The sequence below is a fragment of the Passer domesticus genome, unplaced genomic scaffold (assembly GCF_036417665.1).
Source record: "Passer domesticus isolate bPasDom1 unplaced genomic scaffold, bPasDom1.hap1 HAP1_SCAFFOLD_44, whole genome shotgun sequence".
NCBI lineage: Eukaryota > Metazoa > Chordata > Aves > Passeriformes > Passeridae > Passer > Passer domesticus.
Window position 1 is genome coordinate 2,390,232 of NW_026990160.1, and position 21,353 is coordinate 2,411,584.

At 55.4% G+C, this 21,353-nt stretch overlaps 1 protein-coding gene across 1 annotated transcript in view; it reads right to left on the reverse strand.

The window, feature by feature from the left end:
• The window catches only part of LOC135292737 (uncharacterized), a 102,045-nt gene extending 81,918 nt beyond the window's left edge, over positions 1 to 20,127 (reverse strand). Inside the window, exons 1-20 of the mRNA XM_064406833.1 lie at positions 20,036 to 20,127; positions 19,606 to 19,677; positions 19,179 to 19,235; positions 18,907 to 18,978; positions 18,718 to 18,819; positions 18,450 to 18,557; positions 17,663 to 17,734; positions 17,503 to 17,574; positions 17,315 to 17,404; positions 16,771 to 16,887; positions 16,381 to 16,452; positions 16,221 to 16,292; positions 16,032 to 16,133; positions 15,466 to 15,573; positions 1,449 to 1,520; positions 1,289 to 1,360; positions 1,101 to 1,202; positions 557 to 673; positions 167 to 238; positions 7 to 78 (exon numbers count right to left, since the gene is read on the reverse strand). Coding sequence (XP_064262903.1) covers positions 7 to 78; positions 167 to 238; positions 557 to 673; positions 1,101 to 1,202; positions 1,289 to 1,360; positions 1,449 to 1,520; positions 15,466 to 15,573; positions 16,032 to 16,133; positions 16,221 to 16,292; positions 16,381 to 16,452; positions 16,771 to 16,887; positions 17,315 to 17,404; positions 17,503 to 17,574; positions 17,663 to 17,734; positions 18,450 to 18,557; positions 18,718 to 18,819; positions 18,907 to 18,978; positions 19,179 to 19,235; positions 19,606 to 19,663 — 1,609 coding nt within the window. The 5' untranslated portion in view covers positions 19,664 to 19,677; positions 20,036 to 20,127. The remainder of the gene's footprint in view (positions 1 to 6; positions 79 to 166; positions 239 to 556; positions 674 to 1,100; positions 1,203 to 1,288; positions 1,361 to 1,448; positions 1,521 to 15,465; positions 15,574 to 16,031; positions 16,134 to 16,220; positions 16,293 to 16,380; positions 16,453 to 16,770; positions 16,888 to 17,314; positions 17,405 to 17,502; positions 17,575 to 17,662; positions 17,735 to 18,449; positions 18,558 to 18,717; positions 18,820 to 18,906; positions 18,979 to 19,178; positions 19,236 to 19,605; positions 19,678 to 20,035) is intronic.
• Between the last annotated feature and the right edge of the window lie 1,226 nt (positions 20,128 to 21,353).

Here is a 21,353-nt window from a genome sequence, read left to right on the forward strand (position 1 = left end):
ACTCACCCCTGCCATGGGAGCTGGGCTTTTGTGCATCATCCAAGGTAGGAGTTGGTGAAGTCGTCCCTGCAGACACATCTGGAACACAACAGCCACAGAAGCTTCTCTCACTTGCTTCTTACCAGACAGTCAAACATTGCGCCTTGGTGGAACAGTGAGAACATACCTGCAGAATGCCCAGAGGGTTTCAAAACTTCATAGCGCCAGGCTAACGGAGAATCCTTCCCAGCATCCCAGTCTGGAAGAAAACCAAGATGAGAACTGTTTCCATTGTGTGCCAAGGCTGGCTCTGGCCCTGGGCTGGCGGCAGGGCTCCCGCTCGGGGCTGCTCCTGTGCCTTGGGCCTCTGGGCACTCAGGGCCAGCTCCGCAGCAGCTGCAGCGCGAGGGACCTTGCTGCACCAGTCCCGTTTCCCAGGGCTCTGAACGAGCTCCTGAGGCCTGGAAGCCCAGGCACCTCCAGCTTTGGCTGCTGCCGGGCCGGGCAAGGGCAGGCCCTGGGGGAAGAGCTGCTGCCACACAGCCCCGGCCAGGGCTGAGCCCAGCACAGCAATTACCTGCTGTGCCTGTGCCCGTGTCTGGCATTGCCTTCTTTCCTGCAGCAGAGGCTGGCACTGAAGATGGAGTGCTTCCTTCAAGAAATGCCACCTTCCACTGAAGCACTATGTCCATCTCTTGACAAAGGAAGGGAAACAGCTGCATCAGATGGGGCTGTTCCCAGTTGGGTGGTGGTATCTGAGGTAATATTTGTGAAATTTATGGAGCAGGAAAATGGGCAGGTTACAGTGGCATGATGTGAGCACTTCCACCTCCAAACAGCCACCCTTTCCTAATCTGTAGGGCTGGATATAGTGGGGGATCTCAGGGTGTGTTACAGTTTGGGCTGCCTGTCAGCTGATGCCAAATGCCTTCCTGCAGAGGCTGGGGAGGAAGTGCAGCCAGGCCAGGCTGGGAAACAGCCCTGCAGGGTGTGAAAGCAGCAGCGGGGCAGCGAGGCTGCCATGGATCCCTTCCTGCTGTGCCGGGCACGGCGAGTCCAGATGTGCAGCCAAAGCCCCCGGCTGCTGAGTCCCAGGGACAGCATGAGGGAAATGCACCCACCTTGTCTTGTCTGCAGGAGTTCCTTCAGCTCTTGCCTCATCTGTTTGGATGGTTCCAGGGATATATTATCTGTTGTATCTTGGATTTTCCCTGTTGGAGTAACTTAGAGTAAAATATTTCCATTTCCCAGGAATGGATCCTACAAAACCAGGGATCAGCATGTGCGGTCAGCAGGACACACTACTCACCACTCTGATGGGAGCTGGGCTTTTGTGCAGCTTCCAAGGTAGGAGCTGGAGAAGTCCTCCCTGTAGACACATCTGTAACACAACAGCCACAGAAGCTTCTGTCACCTGGTTCATGCCCAGTTGTCTACAATTCTTCCTTGGTGCCACACTGAGAACATACCTGCAGGAGGCTCCAAGGGCTTGGAAACTTTATTCATCCAAGCTAATGGAGAAGCCTTCCCGGCAACCTCATCTAGAACAGAGCACAGATGAGAACACTTTCCAGGGTGTGCTGGGATCCCCTTCTGCCACAGGGAACTGGGCACTGCAAGGGTAAAGCTGTGGGAGCCAGATGTGAACAGAGACATGGCCAAAGGTGCACAGGGGTCTGGGGAGCTCTGGGCTGCCTCCAGATCACTCTCCACACTCTTTCCCTGCCCTCAGCAACATCCCTGGGAGGGGTGGCTGGAGAAATGCAGGGCCCTGGGACTCTCTCCCTCATACACAGAAGAAATCCTCCCTGAAGCCCTCGGGAAAACTGCAGCAGGCAGTGCCACAGCTATGCCTCCCTCCCTCCCTCCCTCCCTCCCTCCCTCCCTCCCTCCCTCCCTCCCTCCCTCCCTCCCTCCCTCCCTCCCTCCCTCCCTCCCTCCCTCCCTCCCTCCCTCCCTCCCTCCCTCCCTCCCTCCCTCCCTCCCTCCCTCCCTCCCTCCCTCCCTCCCTCCCTCCCTCCCTCCTTCTGCTGGGACAGCTCCCAGATCCCAAGGGCAAACAGCCAGGTCCTCTCAGGACACACTGGAGCCTTGCTCTCCCCCTCTGTCCTTTCCCCACCGTGGGCACCCCGTGCAGTCGCTGCCAGGTTTCAGGACATGTCTCCCAAGGAGGGACCCCAGCAGGACTGCTCAGTACCCGAGTGCCCTGAGCCTGTTGGGGATAATTCCCCTGGGCTGTGCCGCTCTAGTCCAGGCTGTGCCCGCACTGCCAAGCAGCAGAGAGGGCAGCTCAAGCCTCAGCAGGGCTCAATCCCAGAGGCACAGCGATTACCTCCCATGCCTGGGTCTGGCATGGCCTCCCTTCCTGCAGCAGAGGCTGGCATGGAACCACTGCTTCCTCTGGGTAATGCTTCCATGTGCACAGGCTCTCCTTTCATTTCTGGAAAAAGGAAAAGGCACAGCTGGATCAGATGGAAACATTCCTCATTAGGAATGGGCCATGGATCCCTTCCCGCTGTGCCGGGACAGTCTCATCCAGATGTGTAGCCAAAGCCCCCGGCTGCTGAGTCCCAGGGGAAGCATGAGGAAAATGCACCCACCTTGTCCTCCCTGCCACATTTCCTTCAGCTCTTGCTTCGTCTGTTTGGGGGGTTCCAGGGATATCTGGTCTGTTCTGTCTTGGATCTTCCCTGTCGGAGAACCTTAGAGAAAAATATTTCCATTTCCCAGGAATGGATCCCACAAAAGCAGAGCTCAACTTGTGTGGTCAGCAGGGACACACTACTCACCCCTGCCATGGGAGCTGGGTTGGGGCTGAGCATCCAGCGCTGGAGCTGGAGAAGTCCTCCCTGCAGACACACCTGTAACTCAACAGCCACAGAAGCTTCTGCCATCTCTGCTGATCTGCACGGGCACCACTGAGCCGCAGGAGCGGTGAGGGGATCGTGCAGGGCGAGGGCACACACGTGCATGGTTCTGTGCTGGCACCTGCAGCAATGCCTCCGTGGCCAAGTTTGGGCTCTGAGCTGGCAGCTCTCCCAGGGGAAAGGCCTTGACCTACCCTCAGCATCTCCCAGAGCCTCAGTCCTGGATGTGGGACCTTCACCGGCAGGTTCAGCTGCAAAGAAAGGCAGGACAGAAGAGCTCCTGTGGCACTGCAGGAGATCCTCAGGCTGCCCACAAGGCTCAGCCCTGGGGCACAGCCCTGGCCCCGGCCCAGCCCCTTCTCTTTCTGCTCTTCTCTGTGGCTGCACAGAGCACACGGAAGGACACACTGGCATTGCACACGGGAGGAAGATTGAAAGCTAAATGCTCCTTCCTCCCACTGACAGTGATCCTGTGGGAGCCCTCAGGCCTCCAGAAGGGAGCAGGGCAAGGTTTCCAGATTCTTTCAACCTTAAGATTATGATAACATTAATGGTTTATAAGTGATCTTTTGTTGCATTGATCCTGATTATTCACTCAGGAAAGGCTGAATGAAAACTTGCCTCCAGCATCCTCTAGGAACTTCAAACCATCATTCATCAGGACTTCCTGAGAACCCATGTCACAATTCCAGTCTAGAAGGGAGCAGAGATCAGAAACATTTCCATGGTGTGCTGGGATCCCCTTCTGCCACAGGGAACTGGGCACTGCAGGGGTCTTGGGTAAGGCTGTGGGAGCCAGATGGGAATGGACATGGCCAAAGCTGCACAGGGGCCTGGGGAGCTCTGGGCTGGCTCCTGGTCACTCTCCAACCTCTTTGCAGGCCCTTTGCAACATCTCTGGAGGGGTGGCTGGAGTAGCCCAGGGCCCGTGGGGTCTCTCTCCCTCCCACAGAGGAAACCCTCCCTAAAGCCCTGGGCAAAACCATTCCCAGCGCTTCCCAGGGAGCAGGGAGCGCTGTGCCGGGAAAGGGCAGCCAGGCTGCCGGCTCACCTGCTCGCCGCGCTTGCAGCGGAGCAGCCTGGGCAGCCCTGGCAGGCAGGGCTACGGCCAGGAGCAGCAGGAGTAGGAGGTGCAGAGCAAGGGCCATGGTGCCTTGTCCTCCGCCAGTCCCGCAGCTCTTGCTGCCACCGCTGTCCCGACACCGCTGTCCCAACGTCAGCACCGCTGCTGCCACCGCCGCTGCTGCCGCAACAGTTGTGCTCAGGGACTGACTGCTGGTTCCTTGTGCTGCTGTGCAACCACGGGTCTCTGGCACCTCTGGCACCTCTGTGACCTCAGGGCCTGCTGAGAGCTCAACCTGCTGTGACCCCAAAGCCCTGCTGTGACCTCATGGCCTCAGCTGTACCCCCAGAGTGTGCGCCCTTCCGCATGAATGGACTGCCCTGATTGTAAATGTTTTGCTTCATCAAAGGGCCATTGCTCAGCAAAAACTTTGTTTTGCCTGCTAACATTGCTGGTCAGGCTGCATCCCTCAAGATGCTCTTGATTGTTGCAGTTCAAATTTATTGTATTGATTCCATTTCAAGTCTTGTTTAAGGGCTCTGTTGTGCCCCCATGCTTTTCCTGAGTTGGTTTACCTGTAGGTTTTACCCTCGCTCCAAACTGTCCCTCGTGCCCTTCCCCACCCCTTGTTCCAGCTCTTTCCCTGCCTGTCAAGGCAACCCAGCCCCTTGGTTCCCAAACCTTTGGGCTAATCCCTGATTGCAACTCCCCTTTGGAATTCCCCTACTCCTGGAAGCCCCATTGGCCCTTGTGACCCATCCTCTCCACCCTCCTACCCCAACTGGCCCCAGACACTTGATGTAATCCCCTCACTCCTCTCCTGAGGATTCCCTATTGGTTCATTGTTTGCATCCACCCCATGACTTGTATGTGTACAAAACCCCTTGGGCAGTACAGCTAGGGGCTTCTCATCCTGTTCTCTTCACCTGGACTAAGCTGTTCTTTGCGGAACCTGAAGACGGGACGCCTCCTCCTTTCTCCTGTGCCTCGTCCCTGTCGTGGCTTGTGTCTGGCACTGGAGAGCAAGTGGCACTAAAGGTTCTGCCTCTGGTAAATCCCCATAGCGAGGCAGTTCCCGACTCCTGCCGTAGTGCCGGAGTTCTAAGAGCTAGCCCAGGTTCCAGCACTCACTTCACTAATGTACCGAATGCCCCTTCTTCAGTGCCTGCTCTGGTGCTCTGCCAGCTCACACAGCAGAGTGTGATTCACATACTGCAGCCCAGAGTTAGGTTGTTGCAACATTGAAATGGGTGTGGTTGGCAGGATCCCCGGGCATAAATCACTACAGAACTAAAGCAAATGTGTGCACTGTCCCAGGCTGGACTTGAATAGACACAGGAATTGTGGAAAGATGAGGACAAGATAGCAGAGAACAATGGAAAAACCAGCTGAAAATGAGGACATGCTAAAGGAGTTATTTGTGCACAATTGGGGGTATATTTTTCTTGGGTGCAAAGCAAAATGAAAAGCTCCTAAATGCCCAAAAGATGAGAACTGTGTGTGGTAAATAGGTATGATTCATGCTGACAAAATTGAAACAGTAATCAATATTGATAAAGTAATTAATATTTGGAAACAATAAAACAGTTAAAGGTGTAATATCAAGCAAGAAAGGGAGAGGAGAGGTTCCCCCCTCTCCCCACCGTTCTCCTGCAGATGTTCAGAACAGGAGGAAGCAAGAGATAACTATGACTAAATTTAGTTGGAAGAGAGGAGAATTTGGTTGGACAGCAGGCAAATGTTGATTATACGAGATCCACTGCTTTAATGTTAGAACACAATATTGGCTTATACTGTAGCATCTTGGTGCGCGTGTGTAATCCAAAAGGTGAACTACAGGACATGGAGGAAGAGGAGAGGTCTTCCTCAAAGAAGATCCCCAAAGAGTGGTACAACTTACTTAAAGAAGTGTGGAGCATGCGTGGTAAAGGTGATGATGAGGGCAGTGATACAAGTGTGACGAATCGAAAATGGGAGGAGATGGTAATGACATACAGCATAAAAAGGGGAATTTTGGCTTGACACGCTAGTACGTGAGGTGACAGGGGTCCAAAAGCCCTGCATTCCGTACCTCACGCATACCCCGCATGGTTATTTTTGCTCATACGCTATTATCAGGACCAAATTATTCGCAATTTAAACCAAAATATATAGTCAGTGTTTCGAGTGTATTCAATGGTGTATATATATTAAGTTACATAATTAAAAGTGGTGATACATTTAATTTTTTTGATTGGATAATTGGGCAAATATAACATGTGGAATGTCCTCCACAGCAGAGTGTCAGACCTCAGGATCTTTTTAAACAATTTTATCAAGGTGGAACTGTGGCGGCTTCAGCTGGTGCCTCTGGGGGACCTTGAACAAAGAACCCCTGAGCTTTTCTACCCTCCCAGGTGAAGTGTGATAGTCTGAGGTCTTCCTGCTGTGTCCGAGTGCCGGGCCACTGGCTGGCACCACAGGTCCCCAGACCCTCTGCTGAGGGTCTCCTACAGTCAAGTTTAGTCTGTCACATTTGGCTTTTCTCTCTGATCCACCACCAGGACCAAAGATCACACGGTCGTGAGGATGTAAAAATGCCTGTTCCTTCTGGAACATTGCTGTTGCGTGACAGCCGTGCAGGCAGAGCGGGCAGCTGTAGGGATACTGACTCGCTTCCCTGGTCCCAGCCGTGCTGCATCCATCGAGCTGCTGGGTGTTGGTGCTCGCTGGGACGCGGCCCGGCCCGGCACCACGGGAGTTAGGAAGGGTCTTGAAGGAATTCCCACGCGTTAAAGCAGACGATTTAGCCTGGGATTTTAAGTTGTTTCTCAGTTAACCTTGTAAAAGGCCAAAACAAGTCTCCTATGAATTCTGTCCCTGTCAAGTTCAGTTCTGCCCCGAAAGCCCCTCAGCATTCTCAGGGCAGTGGCAGGAGCCGGGTGCTGGCCCGGAGCCCCGCTGGCCGGGGAGAGCACGGCCCAGAGCGAGCCCCTGCTGCCCGGGATGGCCACAGGCCCGGGGGAGCCGGGCGGGCAACGCCAGGGCCCTGTCCAGGGCTCCTGGGGCTCCTCTGGCATCTGTTCCGTCCCCTCGGGCGCTGAGCGGTGCCCGTCCCGCGGGGCTGTCTGTGCCCGGCCCCAAAAGAGGCAGGGCCGGGGCTGTGGCCCCTGGGCTGGCGGTGCCGCCTGCCCGGCGCTCAGCACTGCCCGTGCCGTGTCGGTGCAGCGTGACCCGGCGGGGCAGCTCCGCCTCGGCGCTTCGCCACCGCCATCCCGGCACGGCGGCTGGCCCTGGGCCGCGGCAGCCCCGAGCCGCACGGGCCCGGGAGGGACTGCCGGAGGTCCCCGTCCCCTGCGTGCCTCAGCAGACACTCCAGCCCCACTGCGTGCAGCAGGAGGGACACAAAGCACCTGCACGCTTACGAGAGTCCACAGCCCTTTCTACATGTGAAATGAGACCCCAGAACCGTGACATGTGCCTCAGGAGAGATCCCAACACCCTGCACACCTTGGGAGAGATCCCAAACCCTCTGCATGCCACACACAGGATTCCAAATCCCTTGCATGACTTGAAGTGGACCCCAGTGCCCTCCATGCCTCAGAGGAAACCTAAAATATCCCTGGGTGTGTCACAAGGGACCCCAGCCCCTCGTGCAGCTTAGGGGGACTCCAAAGCCCCCACGTGCCCTACAGGGAAGTCCAGGCCAGCTATGCCGTGTGTTTCGACCTGGAAATCAAGCCTGGTTGCACCTGGGTTGTTGTGTCTCTGGGGCTGCTCACCAGCCATGTCGGACCCGGAGGCCACACAGCCCTTCCCTTCCCTTCCCTTCCCTTCCCTTCCCTTCCCTTCCCTTCCCTTCCCTTCCCTTCCCTTCCCTTCCCTTCCCTTCCCTTCCCTTCCCTTCCCTTCCCTTCCCTTCCCTTCCCTTCCCTTCCCTTCCCTTCCCTTCCCTTCCCTTCCCTTCCCTTCCCTTCCCTTCCCTTCCTTCTGGCCCTCGCTGAGAGCAGCAGACCCTGTGCAGCACCCTGGATTGGTGACAGCCCAACAATTAGGTCCTATCAAGTGTGTGTTAATTAGGGAGGAGCTTTGTTTTGCCTGCTGACATTGCTGGTCAGGCTGTGTCCCTGGAGATACTCTTGATAGCTTCCCTCTTTTCCTGGGCATGGCACTGGAGGAGGTCTGGGCCCAGATGATCCCACGGAAGGAAATGTCCCTCAGCCCAGGGACGCTCAGCATGGGCTGCCCCATCCCCTCGGGGCCCCACTGCTGGTCACAGTGAAGCCATCTGCAGAATAAATAGACTCCACTGTTGCCCTGGTTTTTAATGTTCTGTCCTGGATTAGGGTCAATCTGGGAGAAAACCTCCAAAGGGGCCCCCCAGAAAGGAAACCCACATGGCCCCTTCCCCCCAGCGGTTCGGGAAGGATTCCTTGGAGAGAAGTGGAAAGAACCTGTTTATTTGACAGGCAAAACACCCCCAGCACACAAAATGAACAATACCAGATGACAATGCTTTCACCGATCTGAAAAGGATGACAAATTCAGAAAGTCTTTCCTGGCAGTGGTGGCTCTGTTGTCGCTCCCTCCGGCGCTGGGGATAGCTGCTGCAGCCACAGGATGCAAACTCTCGGTGTTTCCCAGGTCCCAGTCTGGAGCAGGTGTGAGTGGTTCCAAAAAGGGAAAGGAAAAACAGTCCAGGGAAAAATCTGGACTGCTTAGCTAAACTGACTAACAAGCAGAAGCCAAAAAGCAAAAGCAAAGCAGGAGCAGAGCAGAAGCAAGAGCAAAGCAAGCAACAGAAAGCAAAGCAAAAAGCAAAAGCTGCACTATGTACTGCACCGTCTGTCTGTCCTGCCAGCCGTGGGGGAGCAGGCTGATAACAAACCAAAACAAACCTTGCTCTTCAGAGCCAGTCGTGAAGGCACAGTATGTGATATCCAGCATTAACAGAACACACGACTGGGGATGCAAGCATCATAACCTCACCCTAGGACAAGTTCTTCTTCTAAGCCTTCTGATGTTTACATTCTTGTAACAAACTTTCTCACGCACTTTAGGTAAATAACTTATTGTTATGCATTCTTTTCTGCAGGAGGAGAAATTTGATGGACTGTTGGTTTGTCCAGTGTCATTGGAGAGGTGGCACTTTCCCCCTCCAATCCACTGTCACTTTTGGAAATCTGTAAATGTTGGAGTCAGAAATTCAACTGCCCTCTTTTTTACCTTGGAGAGATGCGTGTCTGTGTTGTTTTATTTCATGTCCTATAGTGACACTCCACAACCTGATGTAGTTATAAAGTGGGGATGCATGTCAGGGCCTGGCACAAGCGAGATGGCTCTTGTGAAAACTTGTGCCCCGAGCCCTGGTCCGAGCCACATCTTTGTTCACAAACCTGTTCCATATGTAATGCATTACACAATCTCTTCATGCACATTCAACCCCTGGCCCCGCCTGTCCTCCCCTCACCTGGCGATGAGATCCACGCCCTTCTGGGCACACGTTGTTTCCTGTGGTGGTCACACTGGGGTCTTTGGTGGTCTCTGAGGCCGAAGGCTGTGGTCTTGCTCATGACTGAACTTTTGAACTTTTCTCCTGTGTGCGTGCACTGTGGTCCTTTGGTGCTTATCTGAGTACGTCTGTTGGTTTGGATCAGCTTGGAGACAGAGGAGCTCCTTAGTCTAGGCTTCTTGCATTCCCTGGTCTTCTCCTGGTGTTATGAGTAAAAAAGTCATCTGTAGCTATGATATTTTATTAAAAATCCTTTCCTAGGATTTTTCCCCTTCTGAGGAGCTGAGGGCCTCAGGAAAGAAATGTAAACAATAATTATCTGCTGCTGCTGTGGAATGCAACAGGTGCCTCTTCCATTGGTCCATGTGGATTGTTTTCACTTGATGACCAATCACAGCCAACTGTGTTGAGCCTGTGAGCAGTCACAAGATTTTTGTTATGCATTCCATTCTATTCTTCTTCTTTGTAGCCTTCTGGTCATTTTTTCCTCTCTGTTCTTTTAGTATAGTTTTAATGTAGTATTTTAATAGAATATATAATAAATCAACCTTCTGAAATGGAGTCAAGCCTCGTGTCTCCACACCTGGTGTGTTCACCCCCACAAATTATCCATTTTTTTTTTAAGGCTGCAAAGTTAAACAGGTTGGGCCAGTTGTTGAGAGTTGAAGTGTTGACTATTTCTTGTTGATAGCTTCATGTTGCAATCACCTCTTATTAATAGTTTTTCTTCAATTACCTGTTAATGGTTAGAAATCAAGCGCAATTGTCCCCCTGCTGCTTCACCAGAGCCTGCAGGTAGCAGGGTAGAGGGGGTGACGTCAGAGCTAGTATGCAGATGAGAATGCATTTCACCAAAGTTTGCAATTTTACAGGAAAAGAAACCCTAAAAAAACAAGTCAACATGGAATTAAGAAACCTAAGTAATGTCTAAATGTGAGGAACTTAATCCAGTATCTGCTAAGATCCTTTTTACTCCTCACCCTAACCTGAAAGGATGTCAGCTAGAAAGAGGACCTGAAATGTTAGACCAAAAAAGCAGAATTCCCACTACTCCCTCGAGGACGGAAGCCCCAGCTCTGCCTGCATACCAGCGGACACAGCTGCATCATCCTCCTCCTTCGTGCCACTCCTGGGAGCAGCGGGGGTGCGGGCGACCTGTCGTTTCTCCCCAACCTGAGCTGAATATTTTAATAAAGGCATTATAAAGGAGAAAGATCTCCTGCCCTATTTATTACGCTGGTATTGTCCTTCATAGCAAGAAGCTTCAGATATCTGCATTTTCCTATGCCCTTTGTACCATGGCAGACGTTTCTTAAGTAAAAGGTTAAAATTCAACACATAATTCTACAATTTAAAATTTAAATGCTTAGTCCATATATTGCTAACTTAATTGAACCCCCCAAAACCTCCATTTCAACAGCAACCCCTGCCTGGCTTCTGCCTGCCCACACCGTGGGCATCCACGGCTCCTCCTGGGCATGGAGCTCAGTCAGTGCTGGTGCTGGGTGGGCTTTGCTGCTGCTGCCACCTGGACACTGGGGTGACCGCTTGTCCTAGGCTGCAGTGTAAAGATGTATTCTAATCCCATCCTCAAGAGCTGCTGAAACCAGGAGGGGCATTGTTTCTTCCTTATCTCCTGTTAATGGGCCCATCAATGTCTTGCCACATGAGTCAGAGATAACTCCCTCCCAGAGCCATTTCTGTTTCATGGCTAATCAAGGACCCACAGCATGAGGCAGAATGATATCAGCCAACTGTGAGATGCTCTGCCCATGGGGGAGGAGCTAAGCATCCCCAGCTGGATATAATCTGGGTTTTGGGACACAACAAGCAGTCTTTCCACTGGATTCCCAGAGGAACATCTGCCCTTACCCACTGCTTTTCCAGAGGATGAGAGCTACCAGATGGTTTCTACAGGATCACCACTTCCAAAAGTCCATTTCATCTGGACTGCTACCACCACCCTAACTAGCAGGGTGTCAGCAGGCTGTATTCTGAGCCTGTCAGTGGTTTTTCTTTTGTATTATTGCATGTATTTTGGTTTTTTTTCCCTTTTCCTAATAAATTGTATTTCTGACTTGGAGTCTCTCACTGGTTTTGCTTTCAAACCACAACACAGATCTGTCTCTTTATTTGAACAGAGGAATTGGCCATTGCCTACCCTGCAAGCGGGGGGGGGGAGGGCGGGGAGGGTGGGGTGGGGTGTCACCTTCAGTGTTTCTTAGAGGGCAAGGCCAGAGGGCTCAGGGGCAGAGGAAGGGATGTGTTGGTCTCAGGAAGGGCTGGAAGGTGCTGGGTTGGTCCTGGGGTCTCTAGAGCAACTCGGGTTGGCTGGGATGGGACAGACAGAGAAAAAAAAAGGGATGAAGGCAGCTTGGGGAGGCCCATGGGGAGAGCAGGTGGCAGTGGGATCTATGGGGCAATAAGAGGCTTCCTCGTAGACGGTTGTTCTGGGGTCCTCTTCACAGAACACTTGAGAGGGCTGTCCAGGCTGTTCCTGCTGCTGGAGGAGCTGCTCACGCTGTCTGGCTGTGAGGTGCAGCCACCGTCTTCCAACTCCTGTCCCGAGGTGCTCCTGTGCAGAGAGGAGGTGGCTGAGGCCCCAGCTGCCAGTGGCACACAGGGACCCTCGTGCACAGCAGGGCCCAGAGCTGGCAAGGCTCCCCAGCACGGCTGGAGCTGCTGGCACAGCTGGGCCCAACTGGACAGCTGCCCCTCAAGGCCCCGGCCAGCAGGGCACGGCTCTGGGCAGGGTCCCTGGCCGGGAGCGGGCCCCAGAGCGCCTCTGCCTTTCAAGGGCAATCTCGGCCCTGCTCTTTCTCCTCCCCACCTCCCTCTGCCTCTGCCCCGTGCCCCTGGGGCTGCTCTTGGCCAGGCAGCCTCAGTGGGAGCCAGCACTGGCTGCAGCCCCAGCGGGGCCCCCAGGACAAGGCCCAGCAATTGAGAGGCCAATGGAAGCACTGGGCAGCAGCAGAACCCTCAGCTGAGTTATTTGGACAATCATGGACTTGCCACAACCCCCGGAAGTCTCAATGGGAATGTTGCCTGACCACGTTAGACTTTCAAAAGAAGCTGTTTGAGGGGGAGAGCAACAAAACACTCACTGTTTTCTCTTCCAGGAATACCCGATTCCAAAGCAGTACAACATGAACGCAAGCCCCAAACAAAGCACGCTTGCCAGTAACAGTAGCCAGCAGCCTGTTCCCTGACAGAAACCCCTTCTGAGGCCATCCTGGGCATTGGGAACAGGTCTTGTGGTGCCGGCTGCATCTGTGGGAGAGATGGGGAGTGTGAGCCCGTGCTGTGCTGCACTGCTGAGATGGCAGCACGGTGGATACGGGCAGGACGTTCTCTGTTTCCCCCAGAGCTGGGGCCTGCAGGCACCTTGCCGGCCCTTGGCACAGGCTGTGCCAGCCAACAAAGCCCAGCAGGCCGGGAGGAGAGCCCGGGGGCAGCGCAGCTGCTTGGGCAGTGGCTGCTGCCAGGGACACGGGCCAAAGCCATCCCTGAGCAGCCACTGCCACCCCTGGCCCTCCCTGCCCCGTGACAGCTCCCCCAGCCCCAGGGGACAGGCTCAGGCCCTGTCAGGACCCAGCGCAGCCCCTGCCCAGTCGGGAGCCAGGGCTGGCTCTGGCCCTGGGCTGGCGGCAGGGCTCCCGCTCGGGGCTGCTCCTGTGCCTTGGGCCTCTGGGCACTCAGGGCCAGCTCCGCAGCAGCTGCAGCGCCAGGGACGTTGCTGCACCAGTCCCGTTTCCCCGGGGCTCTGAACCAGCTCCAGAGGCCTGGAAGCCGAGGCACCTCCAGCTTTGGCTGCTGCCGGGCCGGGCAAGGGCAGGCCCTGGGGGAAGAGCTCCTGCCACACAGCCCTGGCCAGGGCTGAGCCCGGCACAGCAATTACCTGCTGTGCCTGTGCCCGTGTCTGTCATTGCCTTCCTTCCTGCAGCTAGGGCTGCCAATGAGCCACTGCTTCTCCCTGGCTGTTCCTCCTCCTGAACAGCCTTTTGGTCCATCACTTGAAAAAGGAAAAAAGGGACAACAGGAACAAATGGAAATATTCCCCACTGGGGAGGTGGCACCTTCAGGAGGCAATGCTTGTCTAAGTCACAGGTAAAGATCAGGAAAAAGCCCAGGTAATTGGGGCTGGGCCAGTGCACTCCCTTGTGCAAACAGCTGCACTGCCTGATCTTCTCAGAGACTGGGAAATGGCAGGGGATCTCAGGCCCACGGTACAGTTGGGGCACCCTATCAGCTGATGCCAAATTCCATCCTGCAGAGGCTGGGGAGGAATTGCAGCCAGGCCAGGCTGGGAAACAGCCCTGCAGGGCGTGAAAGTAGCAGCGGGGCAGCGAGGCTGCCATGGATCCCTTCCTGCTGTGCCGGGCACGGCGTGTCCTGATGTGCAGCCAAAGCCCCCGGCTGCTGAGACCCAAGGGAAGCACGAGGGAAATGCACCCACCTTGTCCTCCGGGTGCTTCCTTCTGTGTTTGTCTCAGGAATTCATCTGCCTCATGAGACTTTTTGGCTGCAGTATCTTGGGTCTTTCCTTTTGGAGGACCTTAAGAGAAAGTGGTTCCATTTCCCAGGAATGGATCCCACAAGGGGAGGGCTCAGCCTGTGGGGTCAGCAGGGACACACTACTCACCCCTGCCATGGGAGCTGGGTTGGGGCCAAGCATCCAGCCCTGGAGCTGAAGAAGTCCTCCCTGCAGACACACCTGTAACTCAACAGCCACAGAAGCTTCTGCCATCTCTGCTGATCTGCACGGGCACCACTGAGCCGCAGGAGCGGTGAGGGGATCGTGCAGGGCGAGGGCACACACATGCATGGTTCTGTGCTGGCACCTGCAGCAATGCCTCCGTGGCCAAGTTTGGGCTCTGAGCTGGCAGCTCTCCCAGGGGAAAGGCCTTGACCTACCCTCAGCATCTCCCAGAGCCTCCGTCCTGGATGTGGGGCCTTCACCAGCAGGTTCAGCTGCAAAGAAAGGCAGGACAGAAGAGCTCCTGTGGCACTGCAGGAGATCCTCAGGCTGCCCACAAGGGTCAGCCCCGGGGCACAGCCCTGGCCCCGGCCCAGCCCCTTCCCTCTCTGCTCTTCTCTGTGTCTCCATAGAGCACATGGTAGGACACACTGGCATTGCACACGGGAGGAAGATTGAAAGCTAAATGCTCCTTCCTCCCACTGACAGCAATCCTGTGGGATCCCTCAGGGCTCCAGAAGGGAGCAGGGCAAGATTCTCAGAATCCCTCAGCCCTTCCATAATGTTAAGGGAAATGGCTTATGAGTGAGCTCTTGTCTCATTGACACTGATTATTCTGTCAAGAAAGCCACATGGAGGAATAGACTCCAGCATCCTCCAGGAATTTCAAGCCATTTTCCGGCAAGGCTTCAAAAAAATCAAAGTCATGATTCCAGTCTAGAAGGGAGCAGATATCAGAACGATATCAGTGGCATTCTAGGATCCCGTTCTGCCACAGGGAACTGGGCACTGCCAGGGGGTCGGCTAAGGCCATGGGAGCCAGATGGGAATGGACATGGCCAAAGGTGCACAGGGGCCTAGGGAGCTCTGGGCTGGCTCCTGGTCACTCTCCACACTCTTTCCCTGCCCTCAGCAACATCCCTGCTAGGGGTGGCTGGAGCACCACAGGGCCCCGGGGCTCTCTCCTTCACATACAAAAGAAATCCTCCCTAAAGCCCTGGGGAAAACGGCAGGAGGCATTGCCAGAGCTATCCCTCCCTCCCTCTGTCCCTCCTGCCCTCCTTCTGTGGGGACAGCTCCCACAGCCCAAGGGCAAACAGCCAGGCCCTCTCAGGACACACTGGAACCTTGCTCTCCCCCTCTGTCCTTTCCCCACCGTGGGCACCCCGTGCAGTCACTGCCAGGTTTCAGGACATGTCTCCCATGGAGGGACCCCAGCAGGACTGCTCAGTACCCGAGTGCCCTGAGCCTGCTCGGGATAATTCCCCTGGGCTGTGCCGCTCTAGTCCAGGCTGTGCCCGCACTGCCAAGCAGCAGAGAGGGCAGCTCAAGCCTCAGCAGGGCTCAGGCGCAGAGGCACAGCAATTACCTCCTGTGCCTGTGCCTTGTACAGCCTCCCTTCCTGCAGCAGAGGCTGGCACGGAACCACTGCTTCCTCTGGGAAGTGCTTCCATGTGCACAGGCTCTCCTTTCATTTCTGGAGAATGGGAAAGAGACAGCTGGATCAGATGGAAACATTCCTCACTGGAAATGGGGTAGGGGACAATTTCAGGAGGCATCACTTGTGAAAGGAATGGATAAGGATCAGAAAACACCCAGGATTTTGGGACAACCCAAGGCTGCTTCCTTCATCAAACAGCTCCAACATCTGATCTGCCTGGACACCAGGAAATTGTAGAGGATCTGAGGGTGGGCATGGAGTATGGTGCAATTAGGGCTGCCTATCAGCTGATGCCAAATTCCTTCCTGCAGAGGCTGGGCAGAAGCTGCAGCCAGGCCAGGCTGGGAAACAGCCCTGCAGGGTGTGAAAGCAGCAGCGGGGCAGCGAGGCTGCCATGGATCCCTTCCCGCTGTGCCGGGCACAGCGTGTCCAGATGTGCAGCCAAAGCCCCCGGCTGCTGAGTCCCAGGGACAGCACAAGGGAAATGCACCCACCTTGCTTTCTCTGCAGACGTTCCTTCAGCATTTGCCACATGATTTCTAATGGGTCCTGGAATTTCTTGCCTGCCATGTCTTTGGTCTCTCCTATCGTAGGACCTTAAGAGAAAGTAGTTCAATTTCCCAGGAATGGATCTCACAAAAGCAGGGCTCAGCCTGAGGGGTCAGCAGGGACACACTACTCACTCCTGTGATGGGAGCTGGCCTTTTGTGCAGCATCCAAGGTAGGAGTTGGTGAAGTCGTCCCTGCAGACACATCTGGAACACAACAGCCACAGAAGCTTCTGTCACCTGGTCCTGACCAGTCAGTCAAACATTACGCCTTGGTGGAACAGTGAGAACATACCTGCAGAATGCCCAGAGGGTTTCACAACTTCATAGCGCCAGGCTAACGGAGAATCCTTCCCAGCATCCCAGTCTGGAAGAAAACCAAGATGAGAACTGTTTCCATTGTGTGCCAAGGCTGGCTCTGGCCCTGGGCTGGCAGCAGGGCTCCTGCTCGGGGCTGCTCCTGTGCCTTGGGCCTCTGGGCACTCAGGGCCAACTCCGCAGCAGCTGCAGCGCGAGGGACGTTGCTGCACCAGTCCCGTTTCCCAGGGCTCTGAACGAGCTCCTGAGGCCTGGAAGCCAAGGCACCTCCAGCTTTGGCTGCTGCCGGGCCGGGCAAGGGCAGGCCCTGGGGGAAGAGCTGCTGCCACACAGCCCCGGCCAGGGCTGAGCCCAGCACAGCAATTACCTGCTGTGCCTGTGCCCGTGTCTGGCATTGCCTTCTTTCCTGCAGCAGAGGCTGGCACTGAAGATGGAGTGCTTCCTTCAAGAAATGCCACCTTCCACTGAAGCACTATGTCCATCTCTTGACAAAGGAAGGGAAACAGCTGCATCAGATGGGGCTGTTCCCAGTTGGGTGGTGGTATCTGAGGTAATATTTGTGAAATTTATGGAGCAGGAAAATGGGCAGGTTACAGTGGCATGATGTGAGCACTTCCACCTCCAAACAGCCACCCTTTCCTAATCTGTAGGGCTGGATATAGTGGGGGATCTCAGGGTGTGTTACAGTTTGGGCTGCCTGTCAGCTGATGCCAAATGCCTTCCTGCAGAGGCTGGGGAGGAAGTGCAGCCAGGCCAGGCTGGGAAACAGCCCTGCAGGGTGTGAAAGCAGCAGCGGGGCAGCGAGGCTGCCATGGATCCCTTCCTGCTGTGCCGGGCACGGCGAGTCCAGATGTGCAGCCAAAGCCCCCGGCTGCTGAGTCCCAGGGACAGCATGAGGGAAATGCACCCACCTTGTCTTGTCTGCAGGAGTTCCTTCAGCTCTTGCCTCATCTGTTTGGATGGTTCCAGGGATATATTATCTGTTGTATCTTGGATTTTCCCTGTTGGAGTAACTTAGAGTAAAATATTTCCATTTCCCAGGAATGGATCCTACAAAACCAGGGATCAGCATGTGCGGTCAGCAGGACACACTACTCACCACTCTGATGGGAGCTGGGCTTTTGTGCAGCTTCCAAGGTAGGAGCTGGAGAAGTCCTCCCTGTAGACACATCTGTAACACAACAGCCACAGAAGCTTCTGTCACCTGGTTCATGCCCAGTTGTCTACAATTCTTCCTTGGTGCCACACTGAGAACATACCTGCAGGAGGCTCCAAGGGCTTGGAAACTTTATTCATCCAAGCTAATGGAGAAGCCTTCCCGGCAACCTCATCTAGAACGGAGCACAGATGAGAACACTTTCCAGGGTGTGCTGGGATCCCTTTCTGCCACAGGGAACTGGGCACTGCAAGGGTAAAGCTGTGGGAGCCAGATGTGAACAGAGACATGGCCAAAGGTGCACAGGGTCCTGGGGAGCTCTGGGCTGGCTCCTGGTCACTCTCCACACTCTTTCCCTGCCCTCAGCAACATCCCTGGGAGGGGTGGCTGGAGAAATGCAGGGCCCTGGGACTCTCTCCCTCATACACAGAAGAAATCCTCCCTGAAGCCCTCGGGAAAACTGCAGCAGGCAGTGCCACAGCTATGCCTCCCTCCCTCCCTCCCTCCCTCCCTCCCTCCCTCCCTCCCTCCCTCCCTCCCTCCCTCCCTCCCTCCCTCCCTCCCTCCCTCCCTCCCGCCCTCCTTCTGCTGGGACAGCTCCCAGATCCCAAGGGCAAACAGCCAGGTCCTCTCAGGACACACTGGAGCCTTGCTCTCCCCCTCTGTCCTTTCCCCACCGTGGGCACCCCGTGCAGTCGCTGCCAGGTTTCAGGACATGTCTCCCAAGGAGGGACCCCAGCAGGACTGCTCAGTACCCAAGTGCCCTGAGCCTGTTGGGGATAATTCCCCTGGGCTGTGCCGCTCTAGTCCAGGCTGTGCCCGCACTGCCAAGCAGCAGAGAGGGCAGCTCAAGCCTCAGCAGGGCTCAGGCCCAGAGGCACAGCGATTACCTCCTGGGCCTGGGTCTGGCATGGCCTCCCTTCCTGCAGCAGAGGCTGGCATGGAACCACTGCTTCCTCTGGGTAATGCTTCCATGTGCACAGGCTCTCCTTTCATTTCTGGAAAAAGGAAAAGGCACAGCTGGATCAGATGGAAACATTCCTCATTGGGAATGGGCCATGGATCCCTTCCTGCTGTGCCGGGACAGTCTCATCCAGATGTGTAGCCAAAGCCCCCGGCTGCTGAGTCCCAGGGAAAGCATGAGGAAAATGCACCCACCTTGTCCTCCCTGCCACATTTCCTTCAGCTCTTGCTTCGTCTGTTTGGGGGGTTCCAGGGATATCTGGTCTGTTCTGTCTTGGATCTTCCCTGTCGGAGAACCTTAGAGAAAAATATTTCCATTTCCCAGGAATGGATCCCACAAAAGCAGAGCTCAACTTGTGTGGTCAGCAGGGACACACTACTCACCCCTGCCATGGGAGCTGGGTTGGGGCTGAGCATCCAGCGCTGGAGCTGGAGAAGTCCTCCCTGCAGACACACCTGTAACTCAACAGCCACAGAAGCTTCTGCCATCTCTGCTGATCTGCACGGGCACCACTGAGCCGCAGGAGCGGTGAGGGGATCGTGCAGGGCGAGGGCACACACGTGCATGGTTCTGTGCTGGCACCTGCAGCAATGCCTCCGTGGCCAAGTTTGGGCTCTGAGCTGGCAGCTCTCCCAGGGGAAAGGCCTTGACCTACCCTCAGCATCTCCCAGAGCCTCAGTCCTGGATGTGGGACCTTCACCGGCAGGTTCAGCTGCAAAGAAAGGCAGGACAGAAGAGCTCCTGTGGCACTGCAGGAGATCCTCAGGCTGCCCACAAGGCTCAGCCCTGGGGCACAGCCCTGGCCCCGGCCCAGCCCCTTCTCTTTCTGCTCTTCTCTGTGGCTGCACAGAGCACACGGAAGGACACACTGGCATTGCACACGGGAGGAAGATTGAAAGCTAAATGCTCCTTCCTCCCACTGACAGTGATCCTGTGGGAGCCCTCAGGCCTCCAGAAGGGAGCAGGGCAAGGTTTCCAGATTCTTTCAACCTTAAGATTATGATAACATTAATGGTTTATAAGTGATCTTTTGTTGCATTGATCCTGATTATTCACTCAGGAAAGGCTGAATGAAAACTTGCCTCCAGCATCCTCTAGGAACTTCAAACCATCATTCATCAGGACTTCCTGAGAACCCATGTCACAATTCCAGTCTAGAAGGGAGCAGAGATCAGAAACATTTCCATGGTGTGCTGGGATCCCCTTCTGCCACAGGGAACTGGGCACTGCAGGGGTCTTGGGTAAGGCTGTGGGAGCCAGATGGGAATGGACATGGCCAAAGCTGCACAGGGGCCTGGGGAGCTCTGGGCTGGCTCCTGGTCACTCTCCAACCTCTTTGCAGGCCCTTTGCAACATCTCTGGAGGGGTGGCTGGAGTAGCCCAGGGCCCGTGGGGTCTCTCTCCCTCCCACAGAGGAAACCCTCCCTAAAGCCCTGGGCAAAACCATTCCCAGCGCTTCCCAGGGAGCAGGGAGCGCTGTGCCGGGAAAGGGCAGCCAGGCTGCCGGCTCACCTGCTCGCCGCGCTTGCAGCGGAGCAGCCTGGGCAGCCCTGGCAGGCAGGGCCACGGCCAGGAGCAGCAGGAGTAGGAGGCGCAGAGCAAGGGCCATGGTGCCTTGTCCTCCGCCAGTCCCGCAGCTCTTGCTGCCACCGCTGTCCCGACACCGCTGTCCCAACGTCAGCACCGCTGCTGCCACCGCCGCTGCTGCCGCAACAGTTGTGCTCAGGGACTGACTGCTGGCTCCTTGTGCTGCTGTGCAACCACGGGGCTCTGGCACCTCTGGCACCTCTGTGACCTCAGGGCCTGCTGAGAGCTCAACCTGCTGTGACCCCAGAGCCCTGCTGTGACCTCATGGCCTCAGCTGTACCCCCAGAGTGTGCGCCCATCCGCATGAATGGACTGCCCTGATTGTAAATGTTTTGCTTCATCAAAGGGCCATTGCTCAGCAAAAACTTTGTTTTGCCTGCTAACATTGCTGGTCAGGCTGCATCCCTCAAGATGCTCTTGATTGTTGCAGTTCAAATTTATTGTATTGATTCCATTTCAAGTCTTGTTTAAGGGCTCTGTTGTGCCCCCATGTTTTTCCTGAGTTGGTTTACCTGTGGGTTTTACCCTCGCTCCAAACTGTCCCTCATGCCCTTCCCCACCCCTTGTTCCAGCTCTTTCCCTGCCTGTCAAGGCAACCCAGACCCTTGGTTCCCAAACCTTTGGGCTAATCCCTGATTGCAACTCCCCTTTGGAATTCCCCTACTCCTGGAAGCCCCATTGGCCCTTGTGACCCATCCTCTCCACCCTCCTACCCCAACTGGCCCCAGACACTTGATGTAATCCCCTCACTCCTCTCCTGAGGATTCCCTATTGGTTCATTGTTTGCATCCACCCCATGACTTGTATGTGTACAAAACCCCTTGGGCAGTACAGCTAGGGGCTTCTCATCCTGTTCTCTTCACCTGGACTAAGCTGTTCCTTGCAGAACCTGAAGACGGGACGCCTCCTCCTTTCTCCTGTGCCTCGTCCCTGTCGTGGCTTGTGTCTGGCACTGGAGAGCAAGTGGCACTAAAGGTTCTGCCTCTGGTAAATCCCCATAGCGAGGCAGTTCCCGACTCCTGCCGTAGTGCCGGAGTTCTAAGAGCTAGCCCAGGTTCCAGCACTCACTTCACTAATGTACCGAATGCCCCTTCTTCAGTGCCTGCTCTGGTGCTCTGCCAGCTCACACAGCAGAGTGTGATTCACATACTGCAGCCCAGAGTTAGGTTGTTGCAACATTGAAATGGGTGTGGTTGGCAGGATCCCCGGGCATAAATCACTACAGAACTAAAGCAAATGTGTG